The following is a 27,396-nucleotide window of genomic DNA, read 5'->3' on the forward strand; positions in this document are numbered from 1 at the left end:
GTAGGAGTATTGACAGGCAGAGAGATCTGGGCGTACAGGTCCACAGGTCACTGAAAGTGGCAACGCAGGTGGATAAGGTAGTCAAGAAGGCATACGGCATGCTTTCCTTCATCAGTCGGGGCAAGTCATGCTGCAGCTGTACAGAACCTTAGTTAGGTCACACTTAGAATATTGCATGCAATTCTGGTCGCCACACTACCAGAAAGACGTGGAGGCCTTGGAGAGGGTACAGAAGAGGTTTACTAGGATGTTGCCTGGTCTGGAGGGCATTAGCTATGAGGAGAGGCTGGAAAAATTCGGATTGTTTTCACTGGAATGACGGAGGTGGAGGGGCGACATGATAGAGGTTTACAAAGTTATGAGCGGCATGGACAGGGTGGATAGTCAGTCAGAAGCTTTTTCCCAGGGTGTAAGAGTCAGTTACTAGGGGGCATAGGTTTAAGGTGCGAGGGGCAAAGTTTAGAGGGGATGTGCGAGGCAAGTTCTTTACACAGAGGGTAGTGAGTGCCTGGAACTTGCTGTCGGGGGAGGTGGTGGAAGCAGGTACGATAGCGACGTTTAAGAGGCATCTTGACAAATACATGAATAGGATGGGAATAGAGGGATACGGTCCCCGGAAGTGCAGAAGGTGTTAGTTTCGGCAGGCATCAAGATCGGTGCAGGCTTGGAGGGCCGAATGGCCTGTTCCTGTGCTGTACTGTTCTTTGTTTTGTTCTTTGGAGGTGCTGGACCTGAGGTAGTGACTTGATGATGCTTCTTCTTTTCCTACAGTATTCTAAAACACTGCTGCGAGGGTATGTGGAATGCTGTTCAAATCTGACTTGGTGCACCAATCCCCAGGGATGTGATCAGATTCTCTGTAAGGAGGGGATTGGCAGTGTCGGCACTTGTTCCAAGTGCTGTTGGTCCTCCTGCTTCTCCTGTAATTTCCCAGAGGTAAATATGTAATCCAAAAGAGTATGTAATCCAAAAGCGCTCTCCTTCTCTGAAATCTAGGCTTACTCTCCAGTGCAACAATGAAGGAGTGTTGCATTGTTGGAGATTCCATCTATCGGATGAGACATTAAACTGAGGCCCCATCTGCCTCCTCAGGTGCTTTGTGAAGTGCTTTGGGATCTCCTGCTGTTGTGAAAGGAGCAAAATAAAGTTGTGCTTTTTTCCCCCCTGGTAAATTCTCCCTTTATTGGGTCTTCCATGTCAAAGGTGCTGAGAAGTACATTCTTGCAATTCTGCCTTTGATCTGGACACAAACAGCTGTATGAGTGTGAGTTGTGAGTGCTTCTTTTCTCCCCTCTCTGGGGAGATGCCTGCTGTTGGCCTGGTGACTCTGAGAGTAAGGCTGCAGTTTTGATCAAGCCATGAAGGGTGTTGGTGAGTCCCACCACCTAGCACACTGTAGTCTCAAGACTGCAGTGTCTTCCCCCAAGAGTCAATCAAAATCGAGCTTTCTTTCCTTGTGCTCTGATCATTTTGAATGTAGTTAACCTGTGGCTTTAAAATGTTTTTCCTCCTTAAATCTCGCATTTTCTCAGCTCCCTGAAGTCACTAACTTGTATCAGATTGTGGTTGTACAGCAGACTGATCATCATCCAGTACCTCAACGCAGTGGGCATCACTCCTTGGCCTAGTTCCAGCAGGTCACTGGATGGTGATGAAGACTGCAAAGCCTGGCTGATCCTCCCTTAGTCCTGAGGCCACTGGCACAATCTACTGAGATGGTAGTGGGGAGGGCAAGGTTAGGGAGTTTGTAATGGGGAGGGGTATCATGGAGGTTGAGTGGAAGGTTTGTGTAAGTAATGGAGGGAAGGAGGTGGTGTAGTGTTGAGAGCAGCTTTTTTGGTGAAGTTTAGAGCATTTTCCTGGAATTTTATCTTCTGAAATTGCATTGGTCAATTCTCAGCTGATGTGTCACAATCAGAGGCCACACCAAGCTCGCAAGTGTGTGCTTTTCATATTTAAATCCTGCAGCATTCTCTGACCTGCCTGCCTTCTCTGGTGTTTATTCTAGGCACACTACCCTGCCAGCTGCAGCCACATGTCCCAGTGGATAGATGACGGTGGTTACTACGAGGGAATGACAATGGAAGCACAAAGTAAACACCTGGCAAAACTTATCTCCAAACGCTGCCCAAGCTGCCATGCCCAGATTGAGAAGAACGAGGGCTGTCTTCAGTGAGTCAATTTATACATAAATATCTCTTTTTAAATATAAGCTCTTTGATCTTCACAAAGAACATTAGGAACAGGAGGAGGCCAGACAAAGCCTCGGGCCTGCTATGCCGTTCAGGTGGTTTACGGCTGATCGACACATCAACTCCATTTGCTCCAAATCCTGTGATGCCCTTTCCCAACAAAAATCTATCCATCTCTGCCTTGAAAGCTCCAACTGACCCCAGCACCACATCCTGTTGTGGGAGAGAGTTCTATATTTCTACCTTTGTGTGTAAAAGTGCTTCCTGATTTGCCTTGCTTTTCTTCTTTCTTTGGCCTCCTTGTATCGAGAGACAATGGATAAGCGCCTGGAGGTGGTCAGTGGTTTGTGGAGCAGCACCTGGAGTGGTTATGAAGGCCAATTCTAGAGTGACAGACTCTTCCACAGGCGCTGCAGATAAAATTGGTTGTTGGGGCTGTTACACAGTTGGCTCTCCCTTTGCGCTTCTGTCTTTTTTCCTGCCAACTGCTAAGTCTCTTCGACTCGCCACACTTTAGCCCCGCCTTTATGGCTGCCCGCCAGCTCTGGCGATCACTGGCAACTGACTCCCACGACTTGTGATCAATGTCACAGGACTTCATGTCGCGTTTGCAGACGTCTTTAAAGCGGAGACATGGACGGCCGGTGGGTCTGATACCAGTGGCGAGCTCGCTGTACAATGTGTCTTTGGGGATCCTGCCATCTTTCATGCGGCTCACATGGCCAAGCCATCTCAAGCGCCGCTGACTCAGTAGTGTGTATATACTGGGGATGTTGGCTGCCTCGAGGACTTCTGTGTTGGAGGTACGGTCCTGCCACCTGATGCCAAGGATTCTCCAGAGACAGCGAAGATGGAATGAATTGAGACATCGCTCTTGGCTGACGTACGTTGTCCGGGGCTCACTGCCATAGAGCAAGGTACTGAGGACACAGGCTTGATACACTCGGACTTTTGTGTTCTGTGTCAGTGCGCCATTTTCCCACACTCTCTTGGCCAGTCTGGACATAGCAGCGGAAGCCTTTCCCATGTGCTTGTTGATTTCTGCATCGAGAGACAAGTTACTGGTGATAGTTGAGCCTAAGTAGGTGAACTCTTGAACCACTTCCAGAGTGTGGTCGCCGATATTGATGGATGGAGCATTTCTGACGTCCTGTCCCATGATGTTCGTTTCCTTGAGGCTGATGGTTAGGCCAAATTCGTTGCAGGCAGCCGCAAACCTGTCGATGAGACTCTGCAGACACTCTTCAGTGTGAGATGTTAATGCAGCATCGTCTGCAAAGAGGCGTTCCCTGATGAGGACTTTCCGTACTTTGGTCTTTGCTTTTAGACGGGCAAGGTTGAACAACCTGCCATGCTTTTAATGTAATAAAAATAGACAGGAAATGTTAGAAGTAACTGGCAGATCCATCATGTGAAAAGAAAAAGTCAGACATTTCTGATGAAGGGTTACCCCTGGAGTGTTAGCCTGTCTTACACTGACTGTCCTGCTTTGTTTTGTCAACGTTTAGTTTTTTTCTTTCGTAGTATTTGTGGCCTGTTGCCTCCTTCGCTTGCCCTGATGAAGATGTTGGGTTTATAATAGACAACTGCCCTCTGGTACCTTGGCCAAATGGCCATTATTCCCAGTTACTCCCAGAGACTTGCCAGTCAGCAGCCTAAGTGAAAGCAGCACCTTTACTGTCCATTGCCAGCAGCACTAAGGCAGCAGTGTCAAAGGAGCATAGACAATGGGATAATGCCAGCCAATAATGCTAATCCTTTAATCTGAATCGGACTACCTGGACATTAATAGATCTGGTGTGCAGTGCCAAGTTCTTTTAAAATTGAATAATTTTTTCTGTATTCAGGCCTTACCCTATAGTCTATTCTGAAGTCCCCTTGCCTTATAGCAGCCTGCTTCTGTAGTGATGTGCAATCTGGCCCACAGACCTTGTGCCATTATAGTGGAACAGACTAGAGTCATAGTTATACAGCACAGAAACAGGCCCATTGTGTATGTGCCGGCCATCAAGCACCTAACTAGTCTAATCCCATTTTCCAGCACTTGGTCTGTAGCCTTGTATGCTATGGCATTTCAAGTGCTCATCTAAATACTTCTGAAATGTTGAGGGTTCCTGCCTCTACCACCACTTCAGGAAGTGCATTCCAGACTGCTCTTTTCAGCAGGTGCACTGCAGCACTTCCTTATTGTGAGGTGTTTAACAGCTTTGGGAAAACTAGTGGAACTGATCTGACCCACCTCTACATGGTTGGGCGATCAAATGACTATCCTTTGAAACAATCTGCTGTTTGGCTGTGTGAGGTGGAATTATAACTTCACGGTTACTGGGGACTCTATCATATTAACATTCATTCAGACCAGAGTACATCAGCTGGCAAATTTGTGCTACTTCAAGAAGAAGGCCACAATGTTCAGGATTTTGTGCACGTTTGTGAGGAGTTCAGTAAAGAGTGGTGCAATAATAAAAGGGATGAGTTGTTCAGTAAGTTGAGCTCTTGTACCTCTGATTAAGGACTCTGTTTTGTATCTTTTACAGCATGACATGTGCCAAGTGTAATCATGGATTTTGCTGGCGGTGCTTAAAGCCATGGAAGCCAACACACAAAGATTACTACAACTGCTCAGCTATGGTGAGATCAAACTGCGTCACCAGAAAGTCGCAATAACACAAATTGTTTTTAGACATATGTGTGTGCTGTGACTGTACTGCGCATTTTTAAATGTTGTGCGTGGCACTGAATTTTGGGCTTTGTAATGACTGAATGCTGTCAAAATGATTCTGTTCCTAATGTAATGTACATATTTAATTTATTTACTTTTTATTTATTCCCTTACCTGTACTTCTCCCTGTTACCCCCTTCCCCCTTTGGAAGATGCTCTTTCATACTACAGAACAGCTCCAGTAATGCTGTCATTCTGCTACCTGGCCCAAGTGGCTATTCTTCAGTGAATGTTTAACTGTAGAAGGCATCACAGCAGAGTCTGACTCTCCTCATCTGGCTAATACTCGGGATTGGGATGCTGGCTGGTGTCTCTGCTTCCATAGTCCAAAGCCCAGGATAACTAAGCCCACCATAGCTCCCCAACAACATTTGCCTTAGATCAACTAACTTCCCAGAAGTCAGTGATTGAATCTGGTGCCCTCCTCGTATACATTACTTAATATGGATCCATGCTACATGGTACACTTACCAACTGAGCTATTGGGAAGCTGCCAATTGTTTATAGGAGAAAACAGGTTATCCTTTAGTGGCATTGTGTTCCACCAATGTGCTTTATCGCTGTTTAGTGATAATGTTTGCATTTAATTCTTCAGCTGGTAAATTCTTATTTATATTGGAGTTTCTGAGGGCTCCCCCAACAGCCAAATTTATTTCTGCTTTTCCTCCCCTCACTTCATGGGAACCAAAGTGTGAATTCTACTCAGTGATTTCCCAGGCTGTGTATGTTTAACTTGTGTAGGCATCTCCCTTTTTTTCCTTTGATCATTGAGGAACCAAGACCAAGGTCCCATGGTACAAGTAAAAGGGAAGATGAGGTAAATGAAGAGGTGACCAGGTGACACAAGGCTCGGCTCCTGGTGTAGGGGGTAACATATTAGCATGGGTAAAAGATTGGTTAGCTAACAGAGGAGTTACAGTTCCCTGCTGTATCCTCCAGCTTGTCGGCTACTTTTCAATTTGAAGTATTTTTAAATGAAGTATTAAGTTATTGTGTCTTTGCACAGGTCAGTAAAGCAGCAAGGCAAGAGAAGCGCTTTCACGATTATAACGAGAGATGCACTTTTCACCATCAGGCAAGGGTGAGTGCACAGAGTTCCTGCACATGTCCTGATTGAAGAAACTTCTGATGTCACTAACTTTACATTAAAGTTCTCAGTTGAAATGGGAAACTGCAATAGAGGAGGTTAAGTGACCTGTACAGTGGAAGATTGATTTCTGATATGATTCTGATGAAACTTTGTCTTGATTGCACTCATTTAATGAATCTGGTCTGGTTGGCGAATGCAATTGGTCTTTTATCACTGGGGGTTGATATACAAAAGTGAGGAAGTGATGGTTCACTATAGAACCTTGGTCAGACTCCATCTAAAGTAGCTGTGTTCAGTACTGGGCACTGCTGCACAAGAAATGTACATTGGCCCTGGAGATGGTATAGTGTGATAGCAGATCTGAAAGAGTTAAGATCTGAGGCTGGTTTACCTAAAACTTATGTTCCATTTCTAGGGGCTTGGAAAGTTTAGAAATGATACAAACAAGGTACTTCAAATATTTTGATAAAGTAGTGGAGGGTGGGGGTCAGTGCAGGGTTGGGGGGTCAGGGCTCGCTCGATGTTGGGTTTTGGGGAGGAGGGGGCCAAGCTGTGGGGGGAGCTTGGGAGAGGCAGTGAATTATTCTGACAGTGTGATCACTGATTATTGAGAAATCTACAGCTGGTTAGTAGGAGACTCTGTCCAGTCAACAATTTTAAAATTGTATTTTTATTTGTTACAGGACTTTGCCATTAATTTAGAAGCAAAAGTCTCTGCGATTAATGAAGCCTTGCAAATGAAGTCACTAACATTTGTTATCGATGCCTGTAAGATGCTTGCTCAAGCGAGGAAGGTGAGAGTCCAGTGGACAGCTCTTTAAACTAACTGCCTCCTCTTGTCCCACAACTTGGTGAATTGTTGTTCTACAGTCAGTGCACGGTCAGTGACCTTCGTAACTTGAAACAATAGAGTGGTGAATATTGATCTCAGCCTTTCTCATTAAGCATGCCTTTCACTGTGACTACCTGTAACAACCAGGTATTACCCAATATGTGATCAATTGGTGATTATTTTTGAGATTGATGATTTTAGCTGACTTTGCTAATCTCTCACAGGGCAGTGCTGGGAACCTGACATTTAGCCCTGTATTCCCGAGCTAAGGGTGCTAAAAGCAGCCAGGGTTCTTGTTTCTTATTGCTATCCACTGAGCCCTTCTGGAAGTCAGAAGTGGAAGGAAAGCTGATGAGGGGACTGTGGTCAGCTGTGGACCGTTTCTCCCCCCAGGGCCGACGCCTGGAGCCGTCCACCCCCCCCAGGACCGACGCCTGGAGCCGTCCACCCCCCCCAGGACCGACGCCTGGAGCCGTCCACCCCCCCCCAGGACCGACGCCTGGAGCCGTCCACCCCCCCCCAGGACCGACGCCTGGAGCCGTCCACCCCCCCCAGGACCGACGCCTGGAGCCGTCCACCCCCCCCAGGACCGACGCCTGGAGCCGTCCACCCCCCCCAGGACCGACGCCTGGAGCCGTCCACCCCCCCCAGGACCGACGCCTGGAGCCGTCCACCCCCCCCAGGACCGACGCCTGGAGCCGTCCACCCCCCCCAGGACCGACGCCTGGAGCCGTCCACCCCCCCCAGGACCGACGCCTGGAGCCGTCCACCCCCCCCAGGACCGACGCCTGGAGCCGTCCACCCCCCCCAGGACCGACGCCTGGAGCCGTCCACCCCCCCCAGGACCGACGCCTGGAGCCGTCCACCCCCCCCAGGACCGACGCCTGGAGCCGTCCACCCCCCCCAGGACCGACGCCTGGAGCCGTCCACCCCCCCCAGGACCGACGCCTGGAGCCGTCCACCCCCCCCAGGACCGACGCCTGGAGCCGTCCACCCCCCCCAGGACCGACGCCTGGAGCCGTCCACCCCCCCCAGGACCGACGCCTGGAGCCGTCCACCCCCCCCAGGACCGACGCCTGGAGCCGTCCACCCCCCCCAGGACCGACGCCTGGAGCCGTCCACCCCCCCCAGGACCGACGCCTGGAGCCGTCCACCCCCCCCAGGGCCGACGCCTGGAGCCGTCCACCCCCCCCAGGGCCGACGCCTGGAGCCGTCCACCCCCCCCAGGGCCGACGCCTGGAGCCGTCCACCCCCCCCAGGGCCGACGCCTGGAGCCGTCCACCCCCCCCAGGGCCGACGCCTGGAGCCGTCCACCCCCCCCAGGGCCGACGCCTGGAGCCGTCCACCCCCCCCAGGGCCGACGCCTGGAGCCGTCCACCCCCCCCAGGGCCGACGCCTGGAGCCGTCCACCCCCCCCAGGGCCGACGCCTGGAGCCGTCCACCCCCCCCAGGGCCGACGCCTGGAGCCGTCCACCCCCCCCCCCCCCCCCAGGGCCGACGCCTGGAGCCGTCCACCCCCCCCCCCCCAGGGCCGACGCCTGGAGCTGTCCACCCCCCCAGGGGTAGGGAGAAAAGTTACAATTGAGAAGTCAATGAAGGTTTTGTTGCAGGCAGGACCTTTTGGGGATGAGCAACCGTAATGCGATAGAATTCTTCATCAAGATGGAGAGTGACGTAGTTGATTCTGAGACTAGGGTCCTGAATCTTAGTAAAAGAAACTACGAAGGTATGAGGCGCGAGTTGGTTATGATAGATTGGGAAATATTACTTCAAGGGACGACGATGGAAAGGCAATGGCAAACATTCAAAGAGCGCATGGATGAACTGCAACAATTGTTTATTCCTGTCTGGCGCAAAAGTAAAACGGGAAAGGTAGGCAAACCATGGCTTACAAGGGAAATTAGAGATAGCATTAGATCCAAGGAAGAGGCATACAAATTCACCAGAAAGAACAACAGACCTGAGGATTGGGAGCAGTTTAGAATTCAGCAAAAGAGGACCAAGGGATTGATTAAGAAGGAGAAAAATAGAGAACAAGAGCAAGCTTGCGGAGAACATAAAAACTGGCTGTAAAAGTTTCTATAGGTATGTGAAGACAGATGTAGGTCCCTTACTGTCAGAAACAGGGGAATTTATTATGGGGAACAAAGAAATGGCTGACCAACTAAATGCATACTTTGGTTCTGTCTTCACTAAGGAGGACACAAATATCATACCAGAAATATTGGGGAACACAGGGTTTAGTGAGAGGGAGGAACTGAAGGAAATCAGTATTAGTAGAGAAATGGTGTTGGGGAAATTGATGGGATTGAAGGCCGATAAATCCCCAGGGCCTGATGGTATGCATCCCAGAGTACTTAAGGAAGTGGCCCTAGAAATAGTGGATGCATTGGTGGTCATCTTCCAAGATTCTATAGACTCTGGAACAGTTCCTACAGATTGGAGGGTAGCTAATGTAACCTCACTATTTAAAAAGGGAGGTAGAGAGAAAGCAGGAAATTATAGACCAGTCAGCCTGACGTCAGTAGTGGGGAAAATTCTGGAAACCATTATTAAAGATTTTATAGCAGAGCACTTAGAGAACAGTGGTAGAATCGGGCAGAGTCAGCTTGGATTTACAAAAGGGGAAATCATGCTTGACAAATCTACTAGAATTCTTCCAGGATGTAACTAGTAGAGTTGATGAGGGGGAGCGGCTGGATGTGGTTTATTTGGACTTTCAGAAGGCTTTCGACAAAGTCCCACATAAGAGATTAGCGTGTAAAATTAAAGCGCATGGGATTGAGGGTAGTGTATTGCAATGGATAGAAAATTGGTTAGCAGACAGGAAACAAAGAGTAGGAATAAATAGGTCTTTTTCCAAATGGCAGGCAGTAACTAGTGGGGTACCGCAGGGATCGGTGCTAGGACCCCAGCTATTCACAATATACATTAATGATTTAGATGAGGGAACTAAATGTAATATCTCCAGATTTGCAGATGAGACAAAACTGGGTGGGAGGGTGAGTTGTGAGGAGGATGCAGAGAGGCTTCAGGGTGATTTGGATCAGTTGAGAGAGTGGGCAAATGCATGGCAGATGCAGTAAAATGTGGATAAATGTGAGGTTATCCACTTTGGTAGTAAAAACAGGAAGGCAGATTATTATCTGAATGGCTGGCTATAAACTGAGAGAGGGGAATATGCAGCGAGACCTGGGTGTTCTCGTACACCAGTCGCTGAAGGTAAGCATGCATGTGCAACAGGCGGTAAACAAGGCAAGTGGTATGTTGGCCTTCATAGTGAGAGGATTCGAGTACAGGAGCAGGGATGTCTTGCTGCAATTATACAGGGCCTTGGTGAGGCCACACCTGGAATATTGTGTGCAGTTTTGGTTTCTTTATCTGAGTAAGGATGTTCTTGCTATAGAGGGAGTGCAGCGAAGGTTTACCAGACTGATTCCTGGGATGGCGGGACTGACGTATGAGGAGAGATTGAGTCAGTTATGATTATATTCGCTGGAGTTCAGAAGAGTGAGGGGAATCTCATAGAAACCTATAAAATTCTAACAGGACTTGACAGGATAGATGCAGGAAGGATGTTCCCGATGGTGGGGGAGTCCACAACCAGGGGTCATAGTCTAAGGGTACTGGGTAAACCTTTCAGGACTGAGATGAGGAGAAATTACTTCACCCAGAGAGTGGTGAGCCTGTGGAATTCACTACCACAGAAAGCAGTTGAGGCCAAAACATTGTATGTTTTCAAGAAGGAGTTAGATATAGCTCTTGGATTTAAGGATATGGGGAAAGCGGGAACAAGTTACTGAGTTGGATGATCAGCCATGATGATGAATGGCGGAGCAGGCTGGAAGGGCCGAATGGCCTCCTGTTCCTATTTTCTAGATTTCAATGTTTATGTTTCGGTTCAGTGTATTCTGTGCCATTCCACATGTCCCTGATTGAGGATATTGTTACGAAAGTGCTTTCATTATTAATTTTTTTTTTAGAACTTGTGTTAAAGCTGAAAAGATTCCATGGATGTGTTTTTTAATCCAAGTTCACTGACAGGACAAGATGTTGTTTGGAAGCCACCTGTGCTGGAGCTCACCTGTGATTTGGGCTCAGAAAACAGCAGAAGCCTTGGTGACCTGGGGAAATGGTTACAGAGAAGCCACACGTCAAGGTTTATGGAGGTCAGGAGGCCGAGTCACTGGGGGTTTTGAACATTGTTTTCAGTTTTAGTTGTGCTGTGAACTGTTTGAAGACCGTTGGTGTTTTCCTGCCAAGGAGAAAAGAAAGCACCCAGCTCACCACCACCTCTACCTTTTTGAAGAAATCCTGTCACAATCCAGTGTGGAAAAAAAAATCCCTGGTGCCGTATAGCTCCTGAGGAGCTGAAAAAAATATCCTGCGATTCAAGTGTGTGCTGGCGGAAAAACCTTTCTCCTAGAAACCTACTAAAATAATTCTCAACATCTCCAGAACGGACTGCTTCTGAAACGATCCTAGTGACCCATCTCCTTATACCAGGATGCCAGACCAAAAACGGGACTACTGCCTTCCTTCCATATCTTTTGTTTTTTTCATCAAGAATTAACAAGTATTTGACAAAGTTGTTTTTTTTTTTCATAACAGATCTCTGCAGAGTGAATTTGTGTTTTTTCCAGTGTGTGTGAGCGTAATTGGGGAATTTTTAAAAAGGGAACTTAATTGGTGTGTTAATGCTTTGCCCCGTTACTGGTTGAGTCTTGTTTTATAATAAACTGATAATTTTGTTTTTATTTAAGAAACCTGGTTGGTGTATTTTATTTTGGGATTTAAAAAAAGTATATGATTGGTTGTATCGGTAACTGGGTAAACATTTAAATAGATGTTGTGACCTGTGGAGAAGTGGAACTAGAAAAGACAGTGCACTCTTCCCACCTCGGTCAAAACAGTGTCTGTCCATGACCTGAAACAAGCTGCTTGCTGATGAGAGCAGTCTGTGAAGATTCTCTCATTCTGCCTCCAGTCAGCACAGCAGCACCACTAAGATTCAAAACTCAGTCATAAAACTGGAAAGGTGCTCAAAATATGCTAGTAAATCAGCATCTGAGAGAAAGAGATACTTGAACACTCCTGGGACAGTCTTCAGAATGATTCCTTATGAGTACTGCTACCTTTGTTAAGAGGAGATCCCTGTGTTCTGGCCTGTGATCCAATGAAGATTGGAGCTCTGTTGGGGGCTTTTGGACCAACCTGTGCCCCCCGCCCCTACTCTCTGGCGGTTGGGGCTGCCTGGCCACAAGAGGTTTGAGACGTTATCTTTTCATAATGCTTTGACTTTCATCAATCTGGCTTAGTTCAGGAGTGGATGGATTTTTACCCAGTTACGAGCTGCAGGAAAAGGGTTGCATGAGACCATATAGTGAGTGCAATAATGGGTCTGTGAATTGTTTGTCAGGCTCTTTGCACTTCTGTTGCCTCCCTGTAGCTGTCTTTCTTCAACACTGCTTGTGTCTGTTTTTTAACAGGTATTGGCCTATTCTTGTGTGTACAGTTACTATAATCAGGACACTGAAAAGATGGATATAATGGAACAACAGACAGAGAACCTGGAGCTGCACACCAATGCCCTCCAGATCCTTCTGGGTGAGTCCCAATACATGAATTAAGGTGTAAAATTTGTTTAAATTTAAAAAGGTAAAAATAATTTGCATTTGGGCTTCTCGTTTCTTTGGGAACTATAGATGTTTTCAGAACAGAGCAGGTTATTTTATTCTTTTAGGGGATGTGGGCATCGCTGGCTAGGCCAGCATTTACTTCCCATCTCTAATTGCCCTCCAGAAGGTGGTGGTGAGCTGCCTTCTTGAACAGCTGCAGTCTATGGGGTGTAGGTATACCAACAGTGCTGTTAGGAAGGGAGTTTTGTTAAAGGGATACTGGCAGGTTCCTTTAACACCCCGAGCGAAAGAAATATCGACCTTTGTCACACTAGAGTCTTTTCCAATGCCGAGTGATACCATTCGTGCTAATAAATGCCCCAGCCACTTTTCAGAGACTGTGTTTTTTACCTTGACGATGTGTTGGTATACAGAGACACTTGGAAGGACCACTTGGAACAATTAGAAGCTTTGTTTAGAAAATTACAGTTGGCTGGTTTGGTAATAAATGTTGCCAAAAATTCTAAATTTAGCATGCCAGACTATTCCGATGACCCACCAACAAAGGAACGGCGATATAATTCCAAATCAGGTGTGTGGCTTGGGTGGGGCGGGGGGGGAACTTGCAGGTGGTGGTGTTTCCATGCATCTGTTGCCCTTGTCCTTCTGGGTGGTAGAGGTTGCAGGTTTGGAATGTGCTGTTATCGGAGCCTTGGTGAGTCGCTGCAGTGCATCTTGTAGATGATGCACACTGCTGCCATTGTGCGTCAGTGATTGGGGGGGAGTGAATATTGAAGGTGGTAGATGGGGTGCGAATCAAGCAGGCTGCTTTGGCCTGGATGGTGTTGAGCTTCTTGAGTGTTGTTGGAACTGCACTCATCCATGCAAGTGGAGAGTATTCCATCACACTCCTGACTTGTGCCTTGTAGATGGTGGACAGGTTTTGGGGAGACAGGTGGTGAGTTACTCATTACAGAATTCCCAGCCTCTGACCTGCTCTTTTAGCCATGGCATTTATGTGGCTGGTCCAGATCAGTTTCTGATCAATGGTAACCCCCCAGGATGTTGATCATGGGGTTTCAGCCATTGAACATCTGGTTAGATTCTCTCTTGTTTGAGATGGTCATTACTCGCCATTTGTGTGGCATGAATGTTATTTGCCACTTATGTTGTCCAGGTCTTGCTGCATACGGACATGGGCTCCATCATGTCTCTGCTGGCTCCTTGTAAAAGTAACCCAAAATTGATCCGACTGTTCTGTTTTCTGCTCAGAGCTTTGTATCTTCGTCTACATTAAATATTTATCTGATTTCCCCTTAAAACAACCATTCCCTTTGGCAAAGCATCCCATCCTTCAGAAACCTGTAAATTGAAATGTCTCCCAACTATCCTTATTCTCTGTGATAATTTTAATTTGATAATCGCTTGTCACTGACTCTGTCAAGGAAATAGTCTTTCCCTTTTCACACTTTTACAGGATGATTTTCAAAAACCTTTCTCAAATCTCCTCTGAGCCTTCTCTGCTATTGTGGGAATAGTTCCTGTACCTCAGGTCTCTCCTAGCATCATCCTAGTGAATCTACACTCAAGACTGTCTGACTTTAATGCCCTTTCTATAATGAGGTGCCCAAAATTGCACACTGTACTCTAACAGTGACCTAAACAATGTTTTGTACAAATTCATCATTATTTCTTGTAAACCTTTCCTGATCTAAGTGCTAATGTAATGTCTCCAAGTCTAACTTCTTAAATCCAGATTGTTAATTGATATCCACATGGAGGGGCAAAGCCCCTTGTGCCTGACACAACCTAAGTTAAGAGTGAAGGTTGACTATCTGGTCAAAAAATAATGATTGGGTAACAGCAAACTTAGGCTTTACTAATATGGTAATTATAGAAAGAAGGGAAAACTGAGGGAGGTGTAGGGATCTAGTCTCTTTCTTATTTCCCATCATGTATTGATTCCTACTTTAAGGAATACCCAGTTCTTTCTCCTACCTCTGAAAATTATACTAAAATAATGCATTCAATAGGGCGGTGCAGTGGTTAGCACTGCAGCCTCACAGCTCCAGGGACCCGGGTTCGATTCTGGGTACTGCCTGTGTGGAGTTTGCAAGTTCTCCCTTTGTCTGTGTGGGTTTCCTCCGGGTGCTCCGGTTTCCTCCCACATGCCAAAGACTTGCAGGTTGATCGGTAAATTGGCCATTATAAAATTGCCCCTAGTATAGGTAGGTGGTAGGGAAATATAGGGACAGGTGGAGATGTGGTAGGAATATGGAATTAGTGTAGGATTAGTATAAATGGGTGGCTCTTGGTCGGCACAGACTCGGTGGGCCGAAGGGCCTGTGTCAGTGCTGTATCTCAATATAAAAATAAATATAAATATAAAAAAGTCTAACTCAATCCCTCTGGAAGTTAGTGACAGCAGGATCTGGCACTTACAGGAAGCACATCTCTGAAATGACGGTAGGATAGAGTACTCTTTCAATTTTATCAATTGACTGGATTAACTACCTTCACCGGGTGTCTGTGGGAAGATCGGTTTTTGTTCTGGCCTTTCCTGTGACTGCTTTTTGTACTTCTGTCCTTTAGTCCTATTCTGTGTGCCCACATGGTGAAAAGCACACTGTAATTTGAGGAAGACATAGTTCTTAATAAACTATTTGAAGCCTCATTTCCTTGCAGTTACTTTCTTTCCTCCCTCAAGGAAAGCAGCTGAAACCCCAACTCCTTTAGTCTTCAAATGGCAACAATTGTGAGCTGATGTACATCATTAATCTCTGCTCTTTGTTCCCTGTTTTGTGACTCAGTGTCAATTAGAAATTTAGCATTTAGCCAAGAGCTGCAGTATGAAATTGAAATTAACTCCTTCTGCCCCCTTCCAACGCTCCCCCTCCCCTGACCCCCCCCCCACCCCCTCACACCCCCACCAAAGTCAAATAGCTTGTCGACATAAACTGTGTATGATTGCCTGTAAAGAATAACCAGTAGAGCGTGACTTGGAAGATGGCTGACATCTAAGGAACCAGTTTGCAGCATAAGATAGCTGGTTCGAGAGGAAGGGAGAAAAAAGTTGACTAGTTAAAAAGAAAGTGCTACCACTTACAACAATAACTTGCATTTATACAGCACATTTAATGTCATAAAACATCCTAAGGCATTTAACAGGAATGGATCAAATCAAAGCCCTGCAGTCCTGCCACATCCAGTCATGAATGGTGGTGAACAATTAAAACAACTAACCCTCAATGATGTGGGGAGCCTAGCACATCAGTGCAAATCAAGGTTGATGCATTTGCAAACATTTTCAGACTTCCTCCTGAGGTCGCCAGCATCACACATGTCAGTCTTCAGCCAATTCGATTTTCTCCACATGATATCAAGAAATAGTAGAAAGCACTGGATAGAATCATAGAACGCTACAGTATACAAAGAAGCCACATGTCAATGCCGGCCCAAAATCTGAATCTGGAACTAGGGATCACTGTTTTAAAATAATGGATCACCCATTTCAGACAGATGAGAATTTTTTCTCTGAGGGTCATGAATCTTTGGAATTCTCTTCCTCAAAAGGCAGTGGAAGCAGAGTCTTTGAATATTTTTAAGGCAGAGGTAGAGAGATTCTTGATAAACAAGGGGGTGGAAGGTTATCGGGGGTAGGCGGGAATGTGGAGTTGAGGTTACAATCAGATCAGCCATGATCTTGTTGAATGGCAGAGCAGGCTCGAAGGGCCGAGTAGCCTACTCCTGCTCCTGATTTGTAATCCCACTTTCCAGCAATTGGTCTCTGGTCCTGCAGGTTACGGCACTTCAGGTGCACTTCCAGGCACCTTTTAAAGGAGTTGAGGGTTTCTGTCTGTACCACCCTTGCAGGCAGTGAGTTCCAGATCCGCACCATCCTCTGGGTGAAAACGTTTTTCCTCCTCTCCCCTCTAATCCTTCTACCAATCACTTCAAATCTATGCCCCCTAGTCACTGGTCCCTTTGCTAAGATAAATAGGCCCTCCCCATCCACTCTATCCAGGCCATTTTGTACATCTCAATCAAATCTCCCCTCAGCCTTCTTTGTTCCAAGGAGGACAACCCCAGCCTATCCAATCTTTCCTCATAGCTGCAATTTTCCAGTCCTGGCAACATCCTCGTAAATCTGCTCTCTATCCTTTCTAGTGCAATCCTTTCTGTAAGCAGGCGACCAGAACTGCACACAATACTCAAGTTGTGGCCTAACCAGTGTTTTATACAGTTCCAGCATAATCTCCCGACTCATATTCTATGCCTTGGCTAGTAAAGGAAAGGATTCCATATGCCTTCTTAACTACCTTATCGATCTGCCCTGCTACTTTCAGGGATCTGTGGGCATATACTCCAAGGTCCCTCACTGCCTCTACACCTCCCAGTGTCCTCCCATTAATCGTGTATTCCTTTGCCTTGTTTGACCTCCCCAAATGCGTCACCTCACACTTCTCTGGGTTGAATTGCATTTGCCACTTTTCTGCCCAGCTGACCAGTCATTGATATCTTCCTGCAGTCTACAGTTATCTTCTTCACAATCAACCACAATTTTTGCGTTGTTTGCAAACTTCTTGATCATGCCCCCTACATTTATGTCCACATCGTTAATATATACCACAAAAAGCAGGGGACCCAGTACTGAGCCCTGCGGAACGCCACTGGAAACAGCCCTCCAGTCGCTAAAACACCTGTTGACAATTACCCTTTGTTTCCTGCCACTGAGCCAATTTTGTATTCCCCTTGTTCCCATGGGCTTTTATTTAACCAGTCTGCCATGTGGGACCATGTCAAAAGCCTTGCTAAAATCCACGTAGACCGCATCAACCGCACTACCCTCATCTATCTTCCTTGTTACTTCTTCAAAAAATTCAATCAAGTTCGTCACACACTACCTTCCTTTGACAACACCATGCTGACAACTATCCTTGATTAATCAATGCCGTTCTAAGAGACCGTTTATCCTGTCTGTCAGAATTGATTCCAATAATTTGCCCACTACCAAGGTTAGACTGATTGGTCTGTAGTTATTCAGTCTATCCCTCACTCCCCTTTTAAACAAAGGTACAATGTTAGCAGTCCTCCAATCCTCTGGCATTACACCTGTATCCAGTGAGGATTGGAAAATGATGGCCAGATCACCCGCTATTTCCTCCCTGGCTTCTTTAACAGCCTAGGGTATATTTCATCCGGCCCTGGTTATTTATCTACTTTCAAGGATGGTAATCCCCTTAATACTTCCTCTCTCCCTATTTTTATCATGTCCAATACTTCACACTCCTCCTCCTTAACTACAATGACTGCATCATCCCCCTCTTTTGTGAAGGATACAGTAAAGACTATGGGCCCTGGCAGCAGCCCGGTAGTAGTACTGAAGACTTATGCTCCAGAACTAGCCGCGCCCCTAGCCAAGCTGTTCCAGTACAGCTGCAACTCTGGCATCTACTCGACAATGTGGAAATTTCCCCAGATATGTCCTGTACACAAAAAGCAGGACAAATACAATTTGGCCAATTATTGCCCTGTCAGTCCACTCCATCAGCAGCCAAGTGATGGAAGGTGTCATTCAGTGACGTTTGATAGCACTGTCACTCAGCAAGAACCTGCTCTCTGACGCTCATTTTGGGTTCTGCCAGGGCCACTTGGCTCTAGACCTTGACAGCCTTGGTCCAAACATAGACAAAAGATTCCAGAACTGAATTCCAGAGATGAGGTGAGAGTGACTGTCCTTGACATCAAGGCAGCATTTGACCGAGTATGGCATCAAGGAGCCCTAGCAAAATTGAAGTCAATGGGAATTAGGGGGAAAGCTCTCCACTGGCTGGAGTCATACCTAGCACAAAGGAAGATGGTTGTGGTTGTTGGAGGTCAATCATCTGAGCTCCAGGACATCACTGCAGGAGTTCCTCAGGGTAGTGTCCAAGGCCCAACCATCTTCCGCTGCTTCATCAATGACCTTCCTTTAATCATAAGGTCAGAAGTGGGGATGTTCACTGATGATTGCACAATGTTCACCATTCGTGACTCCTCCGATACTGAAGCAGTCTGTGCAGAAATGCAGCAAGACCTGGACAATATCCAGGCTTGGGCTGATAAGTGGCAAGTAACATTTGCACCACACAAGTGTCAGGCAATGACCATCTCCAACAAGAGAGAATCTAACCATCTCTCCTCGACATTCAGTGGCATTACCATTACTGAATTCCCCCACCATCAACATCCTGGGGGTTACCATTGACCAGAAACTGAACTGGACCGACTGTGGTAGTCGGGATAAACCAGGTAATTACAGGCCAGTGAGTACAACATCAGTGGTAGGAAAACTATTGGAAAAAATTCTGAGTGACAGGATTAATCTCCACTTGGAGAGGCAGGGATTGATCAAGGATAGTCAGCATGGCTTTGTCAGGGGGAGATCGTGTCTAACAAATTTGTTTGAATTTTTCGAGAAGGTGACAAGGGGTGTAGATGAGGGTAAAGCAGTTGATGTAGTCCACATGGACTTCAGTAAGGCTTTTGATAAGGTCCCGCATGGGAGATGGGTCAAGAAGTTAAGAGCCCATGGGATCCAGGGCAATTTGGCAAATTGGATCCAAAATTGGCTTAGTGGCAGGAGGCAGAGGGTGATGGTCGAGGGTTGTTTTTGCGACCGGAAGCCTGTGACCAATGAAGGAAGTCGGAGATACACAGTAGGCCAAAGGCGGAGGAGCACAGAGTTGTTGGGTTGGAGGCTGTTCCCAAATAGGAAGGGGCGAGGCTATGGAGGGATTTGAACCTGAGAGTGAGATTTTACCTGGTGGCTTAGTGGTAATGTCATGGACTTAATCCAGAGCCCAGGCTAATGCTCTGGGGACATGGGTTTGAATCCCGCCATGGCAGATGGTGAAATTTGAATTCAATTAATAAATCTGGAATTAAAAGCTAGTCTAATGGTGACCATGAAACCATTGTCAATTGTTATAAAAACCCATCTGCTTCACTAATGTCCTTTAGAGAAGGAAATCTGCTGTCCTTACCTGGTCTGGCCTACATGTGACTCCAGACCCACAGCAATGTGGTTGACTCTTAAAATGCCCTCTGAAATAGCCTAGCAAGCCATTCAGTTGTCAGGAGCAATTAGGGATGGGCAACAAATGCTGACCTTGCCAGCAACACCCACATCCCACAAACAAATAAAAAAAAAAAATGTCAGGAACCAATGAAGGTGAGAGAGCACAGGGTGAGAGGTACTTGACGCGAGCTAGAATACGAGAAGCAGAGTTTTGGATGAGCTCAAGTTTATGAAGAGTGGATAATGCGAGGCCGGCCAGGAGTGCATTTATTAGAATTACTCGAGTAATTTGAAAAAAACAATGAAAACTGAATGTTACAAAAATCCAATTTGATCCTTGGTCGTCCTTAGGGAAGGGAACCTATCACCCATATTCATTCTGATCCACAGGTGACTCCAGTCTGACATTTTTTTTATTATTCGTTTGATGGGATGTGGGTGTCGCTGGCCAGATCAGCATTTATTTCCCATCCCTAATTTTCTCTTGAGAAGGTGGTGGTGAGCTGCCTTCGTGAACCGCTGCAGTCCATGTGGGTGTTGGTATACCCACAGTGCTGTTAGGAAGGGAGTTCTAGGATTTTGACCCAGCAACTGTGAAGGAACGGTGATATAGTTCCAAGTCAGGATGGTGTGTGACTTGGAGGGGAACTTGCAGGTGGTGGTGTTTCCATGCATTTGCTGCCCTTGCCCTTCTAGCTGGTAGAGGTCGCGGGATTGGAAGGTGCTGTCTAGGAGCCCTGGTGCGTTGCTGCAGTGCATCTTGCAGATGGTACACACTGCTGCCACTGTGCATCGGTGGTGGAGGGAGTGAGTGTTTGTGGATGGGGTGCCAATCAAGCAGGCTGCTTTGTGCAGGATGGTGTCGAGCTTCTTGAGTGTTGTTGGAGCTGCACCCATCCAGGCAAGTGGAGAGTATTCCATCACACCCCTGACTTGGGCCTTGTAGATGGTGGACAGGCTTTGGGGAGTCAGGAGGTGAGTTACTCGCCTCAGGATTCCTAGCCTCTGACCTCTTGTAGCCACAGTATTGATATGGCTACTCCAGTTCAGTTTCTGGTCAATGGTAACCCCCCAAGATGTTGATAGTGGGAGATTCAGCGATGGTAATGCCATTGAATGTCAAGGGGAGATGGTTAGATTCTCTCGTTGGAGATGGTCATTGCCTGGCACTTGTGTGGCACAAATGTTATTTGCCACTTATCGGCTTAAGCCAGGATATTGTCCAGGTCTTGCTGCATTTCTACACGGACTGCTTCAGTATCTGAGGAGTCACAAATGGTGCTGAACATTGTGCAATCATCAGCGAACATCCCCACTTCTGACCTTATGATTGAAGGAAGGTGATTGATGAAGCAGCTGAAGATGGTTGGGCCTAGGACACTACCCTGATGAACTCCTGCAGTGATGTCCTGGGACTGAGATGATTGACCTCCAACAACCACAACCATCTTCCTTTACGTTTGTTACAATTCCAGCCAGCGGAGAATTTTTCTTCTGATTCCCATTGACTCCAGTTTTGCTAGGGCTCCTTGATGCCATACTTGGTTAAATGCTGCCTTGGTGTCATGGGCAGTCACTCTCACCTCACCTCTTGAGTTCAGCTCTTTTGTCCATGTTTGAACCAAGGCTGTAATGAGGTCAGGAGCTGAGTGGCCCTGGCGGAACCCAAACTGGGCGTCACTGAGCAGGTTATTGCTAAGCAAGTGCAGCTTGATAGCACTGTGGATGACACCTTCCATCACTTTACTGATGATTGAGAGTAGGCTGATGGGGCGGTAATTGGCCCGGTTGAACATGTCCTGCTTTTTGTGTACAGGACATACCTGGGAAAATTTCCACATTGCAGGGTAGATGCCAGTGTTGTAGCGGTACTGGAACAGCTTGGCTAGGAGCGCGGCAAGTTCTGGAGCACAGGTCTTCAGTACTATTGCCGGAATGTTGTCAGGACCCATAGCCTTTGCAGTAGCAAGTGCCTTCAGTCGTTTCTTGATATCACGCGGAGTGAATCGAATTGGATGAAATCTGGTATCTGTGATGCTGGTGACTTCAGGAGGAGGCTGAGATGGATCATCAACTCGGCACTTCTGGCTGAAGATTGTTGCAAATGCTTCAGCCTTATCTTTCGCACTGATGTGCTGGGCACCACCATTGTAGAGGATGGGGATGTTTGTGGAGTCACCTCCTGTTAATTGTTTAATTGTCCACCACCATTCACAGCTGGATGTGGCAGGACTGCAGAGCTTAGATCTGATTCGTTGATTGTGGCATCGCTTAGCTCTGTCTATCGCATGCTGCTTACGCAGTTTGGAAAGCAAGTAGTCCTGTGATGTAGCTTCACCAGGTTGACACCTCATTTTGAGGTATGCCTGCTGCTGCTCCTGGCATGCCCTCCTGCACTATTCATTGAACCAGGGTTGGTCTCCTGGCTTGATGGTAATGGTAGAGTGGGGGATATGCCGGGCCATGAGGTTACAGATTGTGGTTGAATACAATTCTGCTGCTGCTGATACTCCACAGCGCCTCATGGCTGCCCAGTTTTGCATTTCTAAATCTGTTCGAAATCTATCCCATTTAGCACGGTGGTAATGCCACACAACACGATCGTGGATACCCTCAGTGTGAAGACGGGACTTTGTCTCCACAAGGACTGTGCGTTGGTCACTCCCAAAAATACTGTCATGGACAGATGCATCTGCGGCAGGCAGATAGGTGAGGATGAGATCAAGTATGTTGTTCCCCCACCACCTGCTGCAGACCCAGTCTAGCAGCTATGTCCGTTAGGACTCGCCAGCTCGGTCAGTAGTGGTGCGACCGAGCCACTCTTGGTGATGGACGTTGAAGTCCCGACCCAGAGTACATTCTGTGCCCTTGCCACCCTCAGTGCTTCCTCCAAGTGGTGTTCAATATGGTGGAGTACTGACTCATCAGCTGAGGGAGGGCGGTAGGTGGTAATCAACAGGAGGTTACCTTGCCCATGTTTGACCTGATGCCATGAGACTTCATGGGGTCTGGAGCCAATGTTGAGGACTCCCAGAGCAACTCCTTCACGACTGTATACCACTGTGCCACCACCTCTACTGGGTCTGTCCTGCCGGTGGGACAGGGCATACCCAGGGATGGTGATGGCAGTGTCTGGGACATTGTCTGTGAAGTATGATTCCGTGAGTATGACTATATCAGGCATTAGAGCATGACTGTCCAACCCAAACCCGATGGCACCCAACGACATGTGTCGGGTTCGGGTCGGGTTGCTCTTCCGGGTCCGGCACTCTGGCTCGGGCCAGGTTGGACACACTCTTTCACCACCTCCAGTACTTGGCTCCAATGTTAATGTACTTTTTGGACTTGAAAGGTTGTTTAGTTACAGTTTTATTAAGCTTGTGCAGATAAGCAACAAAGTGAAGAACGGAAGCTAGGTTAACAGATGGTCGGGTCGGGCGCGGGAAAAAATGAAAGCACTCGGGCCGGGTCGGGCTCGGATCGGATGTAATTCTGTCAGGCTCGGGTCAGGTTTCATTTGCAGACCCAAGCAGACCTTTAAACCACATTACTGTGGATCTGGAGTCACATGTAGGCCAGACCAGGTAAGAACAGCAGATTTCCTTCCCTAAAGGACATTAGTGAACCAGATGGGTTTTTACAACAATCAACAATGGTTTCATGGCTTTTAATTCCAGATTTTTTTTCATAATTGAATTCAAATTCCACCTTCGAACCCGTGTCCCCTGGGGAATACTCTGGGTTACTAGTCCAGTGACAATACCACTATGCCACCACCTCCCCTGCTTGATTCCTAACTGACCAGTATTGTCAAGTGCCCACTCTGTATTAAAAGTTAATATTTTCCACAAGTAGGCCTCTTACCACCTCTCAGGAGGACTAGTGATGGGCATTAAATTCAGCATTGCCAGTGTGGCCCACATCCTGAGAAGTTGCATACACATCTGTGGGACTAAATGATATGTGAAGCTATTTAGATCTAGATAGCTTTACATCTGAGCCTGATTATGTACTCACAGGGGCATTTTCCAACAGGATTAATGGCTAACTTGAATTCCTTTTGTAGCCCAGCATATTGAAGTCAGCTCACTCTTTCGACCTTTGGTACAATTTCCACATTAACCTCCCACTTCAGGTTGCTTTTGCTGAGCTACAGGATTCGAGTGCACGGTCTAGGTTGGTGACCGTGCAATGCTGAGGGAGTTGCAACATTGTCAAATGCACCATATTTTGGATGAGCTGTCAAACCAAGGGCCCTGAGTGCCTGTTGAGGTGGATGGAAATGATTCTATGGCAAGATTTGGAAAAGCAACAAGTTCTCTTGGTATCCTGGCTAATATTTATTCCTCAGCTACCAGCACCAAAGATTGAGTGAGCATTGATCTCACTGCTGCTGTATGTGGAATCTTGCTGTGCACAGAAAAGCTCACCTACATAAAAACATAGACTGTGAAATAATTGTACAAGAAGTGCTTTGGGATGTTTGAGATGTGATGAGGCACTAAATTAATGCAAGGTTTCTCATTGATTCACAATTCACAATATACTTCCTGTATATTGGCAAATTCCCTAAAATTCCAAATCTTTCCATGCTTGGTGTGTTGCAACTAGGCTGGTTAAAGGCAATGTGTATCTGATCTTGAACATTATTCTTTTCATGGAATCTTGATCCTTTACATGTTTTCTATCTGCACCTCTCAATTATCTGCAAGGCTTTTCCAGGCCTGTGGCTTACGTTTTCATTTACCATCTGAAAAATAGTGTTTTTAACTTGTTTTCAAAAGGCTCTGAGGTTCTTGAACTGTAGGATAAATAGTCATACATGATGGAATTTCCTATCAGTTCAGCTGCAGTAAGAGTTGCGGCTTCAGGTCTGAGAGACCAGCAAGGGTTGGGTTGCCATCGTTTTCTCAAAAATATATTCTTTTTAAAATGGAAAATTATGGGTTTTCTCTGCACATGTTGGGAACTTGTTTAGAGAATTTAAATAAACCATTCAGAAACTTCAAAACTCACTCAGACCAAGCACATGGGTTTTCTTCCACATTGGGGTCCCCTACATTCAGCAGATAATTCTTGTCCCTGTGTTCAAATCCTTGGCCTCGACCCTTTCTACCTCCTCCAGCCCGAGAACCATCTGAGATAGAGGATAGGGTGAGAAAGTGGAGTTAATGTAGAGGTTCAGCCATGATCTTATTGAATGGTAGAGCAGGCTCAATGGGCCATATAGCAGCATACTCCTGCTCCTAGTTCATAGCTTCTTATCTCTGCCTTTTTCTAATTCTAGCCTCTGCTTGATCTCGATTTTGAATATTCCACCATTGGTGGCTGAGTCTTCATTGCCTACGCTCTAAGCTCTGGAATATATCTCCATTTCTCTATCCCTCTCGTGCTTTAAGACGCTTATAACGTACCTCTTTTACCAGGCTTTTGTCCTAATATCACCAAATGTGACTGTTATCCAGTTTTGTCTGATAGCACTCCTGTGAAGCACCTTGGAATGTTGTACTGTGTTAAAGGTGCTATTATTATAGTGAGAGGGTGTCTGTATCTGAAACATTATCTGACCTTTCTCAGAGGAGACACTGCTGCAGTGCACGGACCTGGCTTCCTGTATTCGCCTTTTGAAACCAGAACACTTGAACACGGGACTGGAACTGATCCGCAGGATACAAGAGAGGCTGCTCGCCATCCTCCAGCACTCAACACAGGTAATTCATACTGCAATAAAACACCAGAGCAAAATCGGTTTGCAGCAGCAAGTGAAATTACAAATGTGAAGATTCTCTTTTGGAGAGGAACTTTTTTCCCTGCTCTTGTTGGTTTTCCCAAGCTACACAGGAAAAGAAAGGAGATGTCTTAAAGCAACTACCAATGCCACTCTGTATTCAGCTAGCATTTCAATATGGAAGCGCTAACTCGCCCTTGGATTTAACCAATGCTTCCTGGGGAAAGTGCATGGCCTCTCCTGGGATCCTTCCCGTGATGCTGCGGTTGAGTTCTGTACTTAGCTCAGTGAGTTGTTGTATCCAGTGCCATTGCCTGCTGTAGTCCCACAAACCACTGTGCTCCAAGTTCTGTATGCACTAAATAGGCTGCTTCCAAGCAGATGCAGTCAGTCAGGGTCATGTCCCAAGGCCTGTGCAACCCCCAGCTATGCAGGGGAATAAACCACCCCCAGTGTTTCCACTCCTATCACTGTCCAATGATCTTCTGGAAACTGTGCATATGGTGAGGTGATGTTTCCGATGGATGAAGAATATTCTGCCAGTAGGCACCTGCCGAAGATCACTCGCAACAAATGAAGGTGTGGCACTTGAGATCCAATGTGTCGAAGGGGCTCTTCCCTGGCACAAATCAACATGTTCAAAGGAGGAGGAATGGATAACTTTTAATGAGGATAATTCAAATGATAGAAAGGTAGATGAGGAAACCGATAAAATGGTTTATTTCCCCATTTTCCTCAAAAGAGTTACATCATAATCATCATGGAAAATAAAAGGTAAAGGCTGAGAAACAGGGACTTCTCCCAGATGACATGATCTACACCAGTGACCAGAATGGAAGCAGAGGAGAGCAGTTCCAAATCAGCATGCCATTAGAATGGAACTTGATTCACTTAGATGAGGGAGTGATCAGTAAAGGCTGAGATGTTTGCAGTCTGAAAATCTAAAGAGCTCAGGTTGTAATACCGTTTTGACAGATAATGTGCTGCTAGTTTCACAAGATATATGCACAAAATAATTGATGTTAAATCTGCTATTTCAGGATTTCAGAGTGGGATTTCAGCCAAAGCAGGGAGTCGACCAAAATGAAGTTCAGTCCACAGACCATTCAAACACGGGGCCATCTGATTCCACCAAAGAGTAAGTCCAGGAGTAATGTGGAGTAATGCACAGAGTGAGAAATAGACCCTGGTGTTATGGAGCAGACACTGAGTGAGAAATAGACACTGGTGTTATGAGGCAGACAGTGAGAAATAGACCCTGGTGTTATGGAGCAGAGATTGAGTGAGAAATAGACACTGATGTTATGAGGCAGACAGTGAGAAATAGACACTGGTGTTAAGGGGCAGACAGTGAGTGAGAAATAGACACTGGTGTTATGTAGCAGAGATTGAGTGAGAAATAGACCCTGGTGTTTTAGAGCAGAGAGTGAGTGAGAAATAGACCCTGGTGTTATGGAGCAGAGATTGAGTGAGAAATAGACTCTGGTGTTTAGGGGCAGACAGTGAGTGAGAAATAGTCCCTGGTGTTATTGAGTGAGAAAGAGACACTGGTGTTATGAGGCAGACAGTGAGAAATAGACTCTGGTGTTTAGGGGCAGACATTTGAATTGTGGTTCGTTGCGGAATCCATGGAGAATGAAGTAATCTTTGATAGAGTGGCTGGGTTTGTACGAAATGTTTTGTATTTTACCAATATAGAGACCTTTATGCCTGAAGGGAGAAAGGTTAAGAAATAACAGTATAATTAACTTACCTTTGCAACTTCAGCTGTTCTTCATCTCGGATAGAGACATTTGTTCTAAAATATAAAAATAATATTTTCATGTTACCCACTACAAGATTAAAAAGCAAACCTATATACACTAAACAAAATAAAAGCCACTAGCAATAGTATAACCTACCTTTACTTCTTTCTCCCTTGCCTGCGTGCTATTGCTAGAAGTGATGGCCTCGTTGTCATGTCACTGGACTAGTAATCCAGAGCCCAGGCTAATGCTCTGAGGACATGAGTTCGAATCCCACCACGGCAGATGGTGAAATTTGAATTCAGTTTATAAATCTGGAATAAGTAAAAAGCTAGTCTGATGGTGACCACGAAACATTGTCAATTGTTGCAAAAACTCATCTGGTTCACTAATGTCCTTTAGGCAAGGA

General features: G+C 46.4%; 1 protein-coding gene across 4 annotated transcripts in view; it reads left to right on the plus strand.

Annotated features, from left to right (window-relative positions):
* The window catches only part of LOC137366082 (cullin-9), a 413,970-nt gene that overhangs the window by 381,260 nt on the left and 5,314 nt on the right, over positions 1-27,396 (plus strand). For all 4 annotated transcript variants that reach the window (XM_068028163.1, XM_068028162.1, XM_068028164.1 and 1 more), the window contains exons 32-39: positions 772-936; positions 2,009-2,172; positions 4,730-4,823; positions 5,921-5,995; positions 6,688-6,798; positions 12,326-12,443; positions 25,092-25,225; positions 26,283-26,380. In XM_068028163.1, the coding sequence (XP_067884264.1) occupies positions 772-936; positions 2,009-2,172; positions 4,730-4,823; positions 5,921-5,995; positions 6,688-6,798; positions 12,326-12,443; positions 25,092-25,225; positions 26,283-26,380 (959 nt within the window). The remainder of the gene's footprint in view (positions 1-771; positions 937-2,008; positions 2,173-4,729; positions 4,824-5,920; positions 5,996-6,687; positions 6,799-12,325; positions 12,444-25,091; positions 25,226-26,282; positions 26,381-27,396) is intronic.

This window comes from Heterodontus francisci, chromosome 3, assembly GCF_036365525.1.
Source record: "Heterodontus francisci isolate sHetFra1 chromosome 3, sHetFra1.hap1, whole genome shotgun sequence".
NCBI classification, from domain to species: Eukaryota; Metazoa; Chordata; class Chondrichthyes; order Heterodontiformes; family Heterodontidae; genus Heterodontus; species Heterodontus francisci.